Source organism: Henckelia pumila, chromosome 1, assembly GCF_033568475.1.
Source record: "Henckelia pumila isolate YLH828 chromosome 1, ASM3356847v2, whole genome shotgun sequence".
In the NCBI taxonomy this organism is placed as follows: Eukaryota; Viridiplantae; Streptophyta; class Magnoliopsida; order Lamiales; family Gesneriaceae; genus Henckelia; species Henckelia pumila.
The window spans coordinates 54,549,927-54,562,852 of record NC_133120.1 but is presented as its reverse complement, the minus strand read 5'-3'; the positions used below and the strand labels follow the sequence as shown (position 1 = coordinate 54,562,852).

The 12,926-nt window shown below is 38.7% G+C and overlaps 1 protein-coding gene across 1 annotated transcript; it reads left to right on the top strand.

Moving 5' to 3' along the window:
• Positions 1-332: 332 nt before the first annotated feature.
• Positions 333-3,892, top strand: LOC140862810 (uncharacterized). The gene is made up of 8 exons (XM_073265856.1): positions 333-502; positions 665-784; positions 870-1,019; positions 1,106-1,250; positions 1,344-1,743; positions 2,503-2,824; positions 3,450-3,690; positions 3,875-3,892. The coding sequence occupies exons 1-8, from the start codon at positions 333-335 to the stop codon at positions 3,890-3,892; spliced, it is 1,566 nt and encodes a 521-aa protein (XP_073121957.1).
• Positions 3,893-12,926: the final 9,034 nt, after the last annotated feature.

Genomic DNA, 12,926 nt, shown 5'->3' with positions numbered 1-12,926 from the left:
GATTCGTTTGGAGGGAACTGTGAGAACTTGTGTGAGAAAAATTTATTACTAAAAATTTTATTGCAGGTACCATGAATCTTAGTAAAGATGTTAGTGAAAGTGTGAACCAAGGAATTTACAAGATTCAAATGGAGGCATTGATTGGGAAATTTACTAAAGTGATGAGGTCGGAGTTGGAGCCTCTTCATGAGCGGATGAGTATATTGGAAGAGTAGTGGTAGTAGAAAAAAAAAAGTAGGAAGGGGAATGACTTTGAGGATGATGATGAGAGTTATGATGAAAATTAGGATGGGAAGAGAAGAGTACATGGGGGTAGACATAGGCGAGAAGCGATGCGTGAAAAATATACGGAGGGCAGTAGGGAGGATGGGAATATAAGTTGCATTAAGATGAAAATTCCAGCGTTTCATGGGAAGTCTGATCCGGAGGCATATCTGGAATGGGAGAAACATGTGGAGTTTGTGTTTGATTGTCATCACTACTCTGATCTTAAGAAAGTGAGGTTGGCAGTACTGGAGTGTGTTGATTATGCGTTAATATGGTGGGATCAATTAGTGACCACTAGACATAAGCGTGGAGAGTAGCCTATTGAGACGTGGGATGAAATGAAGCGAGTAATGAAAAAGCAGTTTGTGCCTAACCATTACTATCGTGATATGTACAGGCGTTTACAGACTTTCAAGAAGGGTCCAAGGAGCGTGGAGGAACACTACAAGGAGTTGGAGACCACGATGATCTGGACCAACATTGAGGAAGATAATGAAGCTACAATGGCTCGATTTTTGTGTGGATTGAATAGAGAAATCCAAGATCAAGTGGAGCTTTGTCACTGTTTTGATTTGGATGAGATGGTGAAGACGGTCATGAAGGTGGAACAACAACTCAAGCGAAGAGGAGCTGTCTGATTACCTTCTGGTGGAGGATTGTCGACGTCTTGGCGTCCAAACATTGCAAAACGGGAGGATAACAAGCCGATGTACAAACCAAAATCTGACACCAAATTGGAGGCACCAAAGCAAGTAGCAAAAGGTACATCTGAAACTTCTAATACTCGATCTAGAGATATTAAATGTTTTAGATGTAAAGGTATTGGTCATCTATCTAGCCAATGTCCAAATAAGAAGTTGATGATTATTAATGCTTGTGGTGATGTGGAGTCTGAAAGTGATGGGGAAAATTATGATGATATGCCTCCGTTAGTAGATCCTGATGATGATGATGGGTTTGGAGATGTTGTTGGTGAATTATTGGTGAATAGGAGAATTTTAAATACAAAACATAAGGAGGAGGAAGAGAGCCAGAGAAAAAATCTTATTCATACTCATTGTTTTGTGAATGGGAAGGTGTGCAGTCTTATTATTGACGGGGGTAGTTGTACCAATGTGGCGAGTTGTGAACTTGTGAAAAAATTGGGGTTGCCTATTTTAAACCATCTTAAACCATATAGGTTTCAATGGTTTAATAACTGCACGGAGGTGAGAGTTAATAGGAGAGTTGTGGTACCATTTTCTATTGGCAACTATGTTGATGAGGTTTTGTGTGATGTGGTCCCTATGCAAGCGTGTCATATTTTATTGGGGAGACCGTGGCAGTTTGATAGGAGAGTGGTGCATGATGGGTTTAAAAATAGATATTCTTTTGTAATGAAAAAAGAACCTATTATATTTTTGCCAATGACTCCAAAACAAGTGTCACCATGTGTTGTACCTGTGTTGTTAGTACCTAAGAAAGATGGTTCTTGGCGTATGTGTGTTGATTGTAGGGCTATCAATAACATTACCATCAAGTATATGCATCATATTCCTAGACTAGATGATATGTTAGATGAACTGCATGGTGCTAGCATATTTAGCAAAATTGATCTTAAGAGTGGTTATCATCATATTAGGATGAGAGAAGGAGATGAGTGAAAAACTGCATTTAAAACCAAATACGAGTTGTATAAATGGACGGTTATGCATTTTGGTTTAATTAATGCACCTAGTACTTTTATGCATCTAATGAATCATGTTTTGCGTGCATTTATTGGAAAGTTTGTAGTGGTATATTTTGATGATATCTTGGTATATAGCAAAAACATGGATGATCATGTGGAGCATTTGAGAGTCGTACTAATCACATTACGTGCTGAACATTTATATGCTAACCTGAATAAATGTATGTTTTGTACAAGCGAACTCGTATTTCTTGGTTTTGTTGTGAGTGCACAAGGTGTGAAAGTTGATGAAGAAAAGGTAGGCGTCATTCGAGATTGGCCGACGCCGACGTCCATTTGTCAAATTTGAAGTTTTCATGAACTTGCGAGTTTTTATAGGAGGTTCGTGAAGGATTTTAGTACATTGGTGGCGCCCATGACTGCGATTATCAAGAAAAACGTTCCATACCATTGGGGCGAGGAGTAAGAGAAGTCTTTTAATATCATTAAGCAAAAGCTAATTAATGCTCCTTTACTTATTTTGCCTGATTTTACTAACACTTTTGCTATTGAACGTGATGCATCAGGTGTAAGAATTGGAGGCATCTTGATGCAAGTAGGAAAACCAGTGGCATATTTCAGCGAGAAGTTGAATGGAGCGTCTTTGAATTATCCTACCTACGACAAGGAGTTTTATGCGTTGGTGAGGGTACTCGAGACATGGCAACACTACTTGAGGCCAAAAGAGTTTGTGATTCATACGGATCATGAATCCTTGAAGCATCTCAAGGGGCAACAGAAGTTGAATAAAAGACATGCCAAATGGGTAGCATTCGTGGAAACTTTTCCTTATATAATCAAGTACAAGCAAGGTAAGGAGAATGTGGTAGCGGATGCGTTGTCACAAAGGTACGTGCTCTTAACTACTTTAGATTCTAAATTTTTGGGGTTTGAGCAAGTGAAAGATTTGTATGCGAGCGATGATGATTTTGGTGAAATTTATGCGTTGTGTATGCGTGGTCCAAAGGATAAGTTTTACATGCATGATGGTTATTTGTTTAAGGAAGATAAGTTATGCATTCCTAGGTCTTCAATTAGAGAATTAATTGTTAGGATTCGCATAGTGGTGGTTTAATGGGGAATTTTGGTGTGGCTAAAACATATCAAATTTTGCATGAGCATTTTTATTGGGGATTGATAGGTTTTCTAAAATGGCACATTTTATTGCATGTCAAAAATCAGATGATGCTTCGCATGTTGCAGATTTATTCTTTAATGAGATTGTGAGATTGCATGGCATGCCTAGAAGTATTGTTTCTGATAGGGATACTAGATTTTTAAGTTACTTTTTTAAAACATTGTGGTGTAAACTTGGAACTAAGCTATTATTTTCTACTAGTTGTCATTCACAAACTGATGGTCAAACTGAGGTAGTAAATAGAACTTTAGGAACTTTGTTGCGCTCTATCATTAAAAAGAACTTGAAAAATTGGGAAGATTGTTTGCCATTTATTGAATTTGCTTATAATCGTAGTGTGCATTCTACTACAAATTATTCACCTTTTGAAGTTGTTTATGGCTTTAACCCATTGACTCCGTTGGATTTGATGTCGTTACCTATGAGTGAAAGAGTTAATATGGATGGGAAGAAGAAAGCTGAATTTGTGAGGAGTTTTCATGAGAAAGTGCGTGGAAATATTGAGAAAATGAATTTACAGTATACCAAGCAAGCGAACAAAGGAAGAAAGAAGGTTGTGTTTGAACCAGGTGATTGGGTTTGGTTGCACTTAAGAAAAGAGCATTTTTCGGAGAAGAGGAGTTCGTAGTTGTTTCCTCGAGGAGATGGTCCTTTTCAAGTCTTGGAGCGAATCAACGACAATGCCTATAAATTAGATTTTTCATGTGAGTATAACGTGAGTACTACATTTAATGTTTTTGACTTATCTTTGTTTGATGTAGGAGATGAACAAGATTTGAGGACAAATACTTTTCAAGAAGGGGAGGATGATGCGATCATGGATAAGCTGCATGTGGATAAAGTGACAAGGTGAGTTCGAGATCCGTTGGAGTTGCCACGTGGACCAATAACGAGGAGCCAACCTAACAAATTCAAGAAGGCACTTCAAATATTGATGATTAATTATCAAGATGGAGTTGGAGCACTTGAAGATCCATTCGGGAGTTGCCTATGCATCATTGAAGTGTTAGAAGTTGAAAATAATGAAGAAAATAATTTTGGGACAAAAGATGTCTCGCCCGAGTGCCACATTTGTCCGCTTGAGCGAGCTCCATAAAAGTTTCGGGCAGAGATATTCTTGCTCGAGCGCGGGTCTTGTCTGCTCGAGCGAGCTCAAAGGAAAGTGCGGGACAGAGTGTTTCTCGCTCGAGCACGGTTTCCTTCTGCTCGAGCGAGCTGGGTTTTCTGGGAAAAAACAAACACTTCGGCGTGTTGTGTGTTTGCGTGGGTTTTTGATAGTTTTTGCCTAATTTAAGTATTTTAGACTTACTAGGAAACTTTTTAGATGATATCTTTGATATCTTTAGGCAATATTTTGCTATATCTCTTATTTTTTATTGTAAACTATAAATACTTTGTTTATTTTCATTAATAATTAATTCAGATTCAGTTTATACAAAATTATTGAAATTCTCTCAGGATTTTTTCTTCAAAGCTTTGCTTTGGTTATTCAAATCAAACTTTTCACAGTTTAATTACTTGAAAACGTTTGTCAATTGATTTCTCACTGAAGATTGTCAGATACAAGTTATCTGAAGGTTTTCTTTAGTTTCGATTGTTCGTGATTTTTCTTGTTAATCGTTCCGTTGATTAAAGGTGAAAATCCAAATTCTATCAATTTTACTTGTTTCAAAGATTGGAAAAACACTTTGGATCTTTTGTTTATTGATTATAGGGTGCGATTTAATTTATAATCATGTTTGCTAATCTTACTCATCAAGATTCATATCACAAAGTCAACAAATCTATTCCCAAAATACAATCAAAATCTATCATCGCTAGAATCATCAGATTAGCAGACAACACATGACACTCAAACTCTAGAAGACAATCCATCACTAGACGCTTAGTTACTACCTCCTGCTCTAGCGGAGTAGATACAACTAAATCCAGGTCTAATGATACATAAGGCAATCTATGTCTCTTAACAAAATGGCTAGAAATAAAGGAATGCGATGTTTCAGTATCAATTAAAACAAGTGCAGGAATACCGCATAACAAAAAGGAACCTGCCAACATGCGATCGCTTCCCTTTGTAGCCTGCTCCTGAGAAATAACACATACCTTCCCCTGATTACGTGGGCGAAAACTGGAAGAACTAGGTGGTGCATGCGGCTAATGTGTATGAGTAGAAGCCTGAGATCCAACCTGTGATCCCGATCCAATAGCAGCTCCCATACGAGTAGGAAAATCCCTCAGCAGATGCCCTAGCTTGCCGCAGATAAAACAAGCACCAGATGTCTTCCGACATGCTGCTGTAGGATGCTTCCCACCATAGTGATTACAATTGTCATTCTTCTTCTTCTTCCCAAATCGGAACATGCCTCGAGATCCAGAAGAAGTAGTAGTATAAGAAGACGTAGAACTTGGTTGCACAACAGATTGAGCCCTAGGCCCAAGTGATCCACTAGGCTGTCTTGACATCATCAGCTGTGCCCGCCTGTTGCTATTCTCTACTTGACGACATCGATTAACAAGAGTCTCATATGATGTCGGATCATCACAAACAACCACCTGTGAATAAATATCCTGATTGAGTCCTTGCATAAATATATCATACTTGGACGCATCACTCTCACTGATATGGGGACTGTAAGGTAGCAGATCAATGAATCGTTGCTGATACTCATCAATAGTCATGGATCCCTGCCTCAGTGTCAGTAAATCCATAGATCGTGCCTGGCGGACTGCTGGAGGAAAATAAATTCTCTCGAACTGTTGACGAAAATCCTCCCAAGTCATACGACCTCTCTCAGTACGTGCCTGAGCAGCCTTGGCATCCCACCATAATCGTGCCCGTCCATATAGAACAAACTCAAGAACCTCCATTTTCTGCTCCTCAGTACACTCAAAAGCTCAAAAAGCACTTTCGATCCTGGCCATACAATTTCTTGCTTCCTCAGGATTCTCGCCTCCCATCAAGGGTTTCGATCCTACTGCAGAAATTTATTGATAGTATAGCGATGCCTACCCTCTTGGTGATGGCGATGATGATGATGGCCTCCCGCCTGACCAACACTTCCATGGCTCTTGTTAACTCTATCAGCCATATCTGAAAAAGATTTTCACATTTAAATACCAAATGCGCAATAATTATTCATGACTAGACTAAATCCCAGGTACTAATATAAAAATCTATGCATGCTATTATACCACATGTAGTGACCTTGCATTGAATCACCTACTAACTAGAAAATATGGCATGCATTAATCTTAATTAATATAAAAAGCAATTAACAGAGTAAAACTTGCGGAAACATAACCCATAATTTACATAACAAACTTAGTAAAATAGTTCAAAGCTTATTCTCAGTAGTGATATAACCATATCAAAAAGACTTTAAATAAAACTGTATAAAACATTATATAGCTATATCGAACCCCGCTGTAAAAAATGCCCACTGAAAGCTTATGCTCTCTAGTCCTGCCTCGAACCACCAGCTCCGTCCATCCTGCGACCTGCCCCGTGGAATGGTATGTCCAAGATAATAACTAGGACATGAGTGTCTAACGCCCAGTACATAAACATGAGTAGACATATAAATATGATGCATGCACTCGTGATGACGGGTAATAAGTCATCTAAAAGTCATGCTAATAACCGGCGCCGATGAGTGCTGTGACCGCTCGGATCAAACCTCTGGGTACAACCACACTCGCCTAGAACCCCCCACTATAACGGTACATCCGGTTCTAGAATATCTCCTAGAACCCCCCCGCTATAACGGTACATCCGGATCTAGACTAAATACAGGTATAACAAAGAAATAGGCTCAACATGTATGCGCACATGACATATGAATATGAAAAACGGTAAATCATACATCATGTCACATAATAATGTCACAAAAATACAACATATAAGCATGTATACTCGCTGGAAATCTCAGTCAATGTGTACGTACCTATAAGCTAGTTCGAGTCTAGTAGGACCTAGGTTCCAAGCCTATAATCAAAAGTTCATCGTATCACTACATAAGTTCTATAAGTCTTAACTAAGCTAATAGATACTACCAAAACTTAATAAGATTCCCGTACCATACCTTCATCCGTAGTAAACCCTTTGGTGTCGCTCGTTGTGGAGGACTATAACAACACCTTTGTTATTTTAGAACCTCTCTAATAACCGATAGGGCCCTCAAGTGTTTAACTCACACTATATATAATTGAAGAAGGAAACTCAGAATTTGTAATTCATTCTGAACTCCGAAGACCCCTATTTATAGGCCAAGGTTCGGCCACGTTCGGAGCGTCCGAAGCAGGGATCGGAGCGTCCAAACTCTGCATGCATGACACGTTATGATCGGAGCGTTAGAACTCGGGATCAAACCGTCCAATCTGATGACTACATGACACTTGTCAAAACTCGTGGCTTAGTCATCGTGCATTGTTGGGTGAAGGAGATCGGACCATCCGTTCTTGGATCAGATCGTCCGATCCTGCCTTAACTCCGAAGTAAACAGGCCTCATTTTGGAGCATCCGATCTTGCTAGGTTCGGATCATCCAAACTGGGTTCGGACCGTCCGATCCTGTCCAAACTTTGAAAATCCAATTCTTGCTTATGAAGCCCAATTAAGCCCTTGAATTGGTTAAATACTAACCCTTAATCATGGCTATCATATTATTATCTTAAAATGGATTCTGGGTTACTACAGTTTATTCTCCCTTCTCACCCTATCTCTTGCTAGATTATAATCTGTTAGATCATCATGTAGTGACCCGACCCAAATCACCTACTAATTAACGATTAAGCATGAAATTACTTAATAATAAACTCAATTAGAGATAACTTGCGGAAATGAAATGATAAACATAACCTAATAAAAATCCTCGTGCAGAACAACCAGGAAACACTAATATAATATACAATCATATCGAAAAATATCTTAACGGTACTAACAGCAGTACTGAAAATAAACCAACAGCAAGATGCTAGGTCAATACCTAAAAAGATCACTGACTCTGTCTCAACCCTGTCGCGATCCTCTGGCCTCACTCAACCTGAGACCTGCCCCGTCGAGTGGGGTGTCCATGGTAAAAACAGGGATGTGAGTAAACTACGCTCAATACAATAAGCACGAGTATACAGACTAATTATGATGCATGCAAATGATAAGGTACTAGGTATATATCAAATCCTCCTCAGACTAGGCACCAAAGCGTGTATAGTACCATCTGGGGTCATCTTCGCTGGGTACATCCATACACTAGCCAAGATCACTGTAGCGTCAATCTCCGTAAACACGACGTTTCCCGGTGTCGACAATATAACAATAAATATAGGGCTGAGCGACCTTCTACAAAGGCTATCACAAATAAACAAAGGCCCAACATGCTATATGCCCATGCAGCATAATATATCATAAAGCAGTAAAAACATGTATCATGCATAGCACATAAATGAAACATATAAGCATGCATACTCGTGGGCAATCTCCGTCAGTACTTACGTACCTCTATAGGCAACTCCTAGCAGCACAAGTCTAGGATCCAAGCCTACAAATCAAGATCATGATATATCACTATTACTGGTCTAAAAGCCTTAACTAAGCTATTAGATACTCCCTAATTCTAATAGGGATCTCGGACTATACCTGCGTCTGTCGTCAGTCCGCTGATTTCAAAGGCTCCAACTCTTGGGCACCGCTTCGCTACACCCCTGGAAGAGTCCTGATATCGCCTGGGCCTTGACTGGATGGCTGGAAACGCCCCAAAAGCCACTAGGATATACAATATCTAGAAGGGAAACTTAGGAATTGGCAAATGAAAATGAATTTCGCATGCCCTATTTATAGGCAAAGATCAGACGATCCGATCCCCTACTTTGGATGATCCGATCTCGCATGCAATTCACGTCCCAAAAATGCACAGTTCGGACGCTCCAATCTCCACTCGGATGCTCTGATCTTATGGGTGTCCAAACAGTGTTGACACCTCACAATTGCATGACCGAACTATGATCGGACGATCCGATCTACGTTCAGGTGGTCCAAACGTCTTCGTAGCTTCCGATCTCTTTGCTGCATCCGATCACTTCGGACAATCTGAACTCCACAAGGTATTGGTTCGGACCATTCGAACTTCCTGGACCCATTTAAGCCCATTTACCATTTTTGAACATTCTGGATCTGATTTCCTGATCCATGTGATCATATTAAAATCCCTTAATCATGTATTACAAATTTAAACATGTTTAGACCAATTAATCTTGTAAAATTGGATACAAGTTACTACATTATCCACCACTTAAGATATTTCATCCGCGAAATAACATCTTAAGTAAGAGCAGGTAATATCACTGCATAAACATCCTTTATTACAAATGAATGTTTTTACAAGATTAAAATACCACAACATGAGAAATCCAACCTCAAAATAACTCGCGTTGCTCTGAGTGCATACGACTCTCCAACTCCCAAGTTTCTTCCTTAGTACCTCATCGCTCCCACTGAACCATGACCAACGAAATACTCTTGCTTCGAATTAATTTCTCCTTCCTGCCAACAATATTGAGTGACCTCTCCACGTAAGACAAGTCTGGCTCTAACTGAATCTCATTCGGATGTAAAACATGTGACTCATCAGCAACATACTGCCTCAACAATGATACGTGGAACACATCATGGATACTGGAGAGATAGGGCAGTAATGCTAAACGATAAGAGACATACCCAACTTTTTCAAGAATCTCAAAGGGTCCAATAAAGCTCGTTGACAACTTACCCTACAGACCAAATCTCATCACCTTCCGGAAAGGTGAAACTTTCAAAAACACATGCTCTCCAGGCTGAAGCTGCAAAGGTCTGCGCTGCGTATTGGCGTATCTGGTCTGTCTATCTTGAGAAGCTCTAACTCTCTGCCTGATCAAATCAACTTTATCAGCAATCTGCTGGACTAACTCTGGTTCCGCCACCTGACGTTCACCTACCTCATCCCAAAAGAGAGGTGTACGACAACTTCGCCCATACAAAGACTCAAAGGGTGCCATGCCAATACTGCAGTGGTAACTGTTATTATACGCGAACTCCACCATTGAAAATGATCATGCCAGGCTGGACCAAAATACATTACCGAAGCTCAAAGCATATCTTCAAGCATACAGAGAGTCCTTTCTGACTGACCGTCAGTCTCGGGATGATAAGTTGTACTCAAGCTCAATGAATTACCCAAGGCATGCTGGAAGCTACCCCAAAACCTAAAGGTAAACTTTGGGTTTCTGTCACTAACAATGCTCAACGGAATCCCATGGAGTCTTAACAATCTCCTGAATGTACAATCGTGTCATCCGATTGAAAGAGAAATATCGGTTATATGGAAGGAAATGCGCGGACTTAGAAAAAGGTCTACAACAACCAAAATTTCATCACTATTCCTGGAAGACATATACAAGTGAGTGACAAAATCCATCGTTATGTGTTGTAGCGACCCAACCCGGATCCACTACTAATTAAGCATGCAATTAACTTAAGCAATTTAATATCAGAAATAACATTGAAAATTAAATAATATCCCCAAATACACCACATTCAGCGGAATACAACCGACACTAAAATAAAATCTGTTACAATTGCGTAATGTATCTTCATTTTCTACAAAATATAATTATGTTAGTTTAACTCTTCTTTAAACTCATTACAACATTAATTTTTCCATAACCACCGTAATAAAAATTATTTTAAAAAATAAAGTGTATTATACACATGTTGTGTCACACCCCGAAATCGGGGTTAGTTTACATCAGTGTTGCTTTCAAATAAAATTCAAAAACAACAAGCCTCATAGTACAGACTTTAACCAAAAACCAGTCTATTATTTCATAAAGAATTTTTTTTCTTACATACCAAAATGCAAATCATAAACCTAATACATCAGTGGAAGCTAAAACTTAATCATCATCATAAGGGTAACCGAAGCTCAAATATTAGCAGCATTTCTAGATTTCTCCTTTTTCATCAACTCGCATCAGGTATTTCCTTCCCTTTCAAGTTCCTCTTAATTCTTATCTGGAGATGGAAGTAAAGGGGTGGGTGTTTGGGGAAACACTCAGCAAATAGGGGCCGATCGTGCATCACAAATACCAAAGATATATTTGTATATATAAGTATGCAGAATCATAATTTCAAAAAGAGATAAGCAAGTTTAATCTAATACGAACAAAGAAGCAAACATAGCACTGAAAATCATCTCGTTTTCCATAGTTTACTGATCAGTCTCCTATATGTACTCCTCTAATGGGCTAGGACAAATTAACTGTTATTATATCCCACCGCATCAGGGTCAAATAAAATCAAATCAAATATCAGAATTTCCTTTGTCATTTCTCACTCGAATAATCACAATTCATTTCAAATTATTCAAACATTCTTTCGAATATTACATAAAGTATCGAAGAAACGAGTAGGTTAAAAGAAGCATGTAAGCGAGTATAAAACATGCCGATCAAGTTTTCAAAAACAGACATGAACTACACTGTTTTAAAACATATATATACATAAGTCCACTTACCTCTTCCAATGACCTCAAATTCAAAGAGTGGAAAACTAGCGTAGATCACACTCTATCATCAACTTCATGGCATGACTTAAGAATTATATAACTCAAGAATCCTTAAATTCCAAAAAATTCAAAATGTCTAATATCTCTAATAGACAGAAGAGTATTTTCAATGGCCAAAAACCTTTCTATGGTTTTAATCATATTTTTTCTCAACTAATAGTTTTAGAAAATACTCCCATTGGAGGTTCCATCGTAAAATTTACGAAATAACAAACTCATTGCCTACGAAGAAATATGAAACGTTCCTAACCTCTAAACTTTAAATAAATAATAAAGAAATTACAGATTTATAAAAAAATTTCCATGACCTATTTGTAAGTACTTAAAGCCAACCTGTCACACTCAGCAATTTAAAACACATAAAAATAAACACCCGATAAAATCCAAACATGATAGACATAATCTCTAAAAAGGAAAGGCAACTCCACACGGTTGTGGAAAAGGTGTTATCAAGTTACATGCCAAATATTTAAGCGAAGGGAAACTCATCCTGCCTACTAAAGAAAATACTCAAATTCTACAATTCATTATTACATTTATAAAATTTGTGGAAGCTAAAAGTAGCAACGATCAAGGTCCTGCACCACCGACGACCTCAACCCCGAGGATCCTGCCCCTAGGTCTCTAAATACTCCTCCTCACCTGCAACCAAGAAAGCATAGTGAGTCTAAAGACTCAACAAGTATAGGCAGTCAAATAACAAGGTAAAAATACCTGAGGCAATACTTAAAGTACTGTACATATAATACTTTGAAACTTAAACTGAAAAGCTTCATGACAAAAGAGAATGAGACAAACTGCAAGCAATGAACTCACACTATGAACTTGGAACTTTCTTAAACTTAACTTTTCTTTTCTGTGAATTTAGATCATTGATTATGAAGTTTTCTTTGATTTTTGATCGATCATGGTTGCAGTATACTATGCCCGGAAAGGACACCGAGATTACTTCCGATGCCACATTGCCCCTTAGTTAGTAAGGGAAATCAGGATTTCTCTCAACTCCTCCAAACCCCTCTGTTGGCAAGGAAAATCAGAATTTCTCCCAACTCCTCCAAGCCCCTCTGTTGGAAAGGGAAATTAGGATTTCTCCCAACTCCTCCAAGACCCTCTGTTGGAAAGGGAAATCAGGATTTCACCCAACTCCTCCAAACCCCTCTGTGTCATAAATCAACTCACTTTATTCAAAACTTTTTAATTTCTTAACTTGAAACTTT

Bases quoted from the DNA above. Each gene is read 5' to 3' on its own strand.
- LOC140862810 (XM_073265856.1), top strand. From the start codon at position 333: ATGCGTGAAAAATATACGGAGGGCAGTAGGGAGGATGGGAATATAAGT. The intron at 785-869 runs GTGTGGATTGAA...ACGGTCATGAAG, and splicing joins GCTACAATGGCTCGATTTTT to GTGGAACAACAACTCAAGCG. The intron at 2,825-3,449 runs GTACGTGCTCTT...TTATAATCGTAG, and splicing joins GCGGATGCGTTGTCACAAAG to TGTGCATTCTACTACAAATT.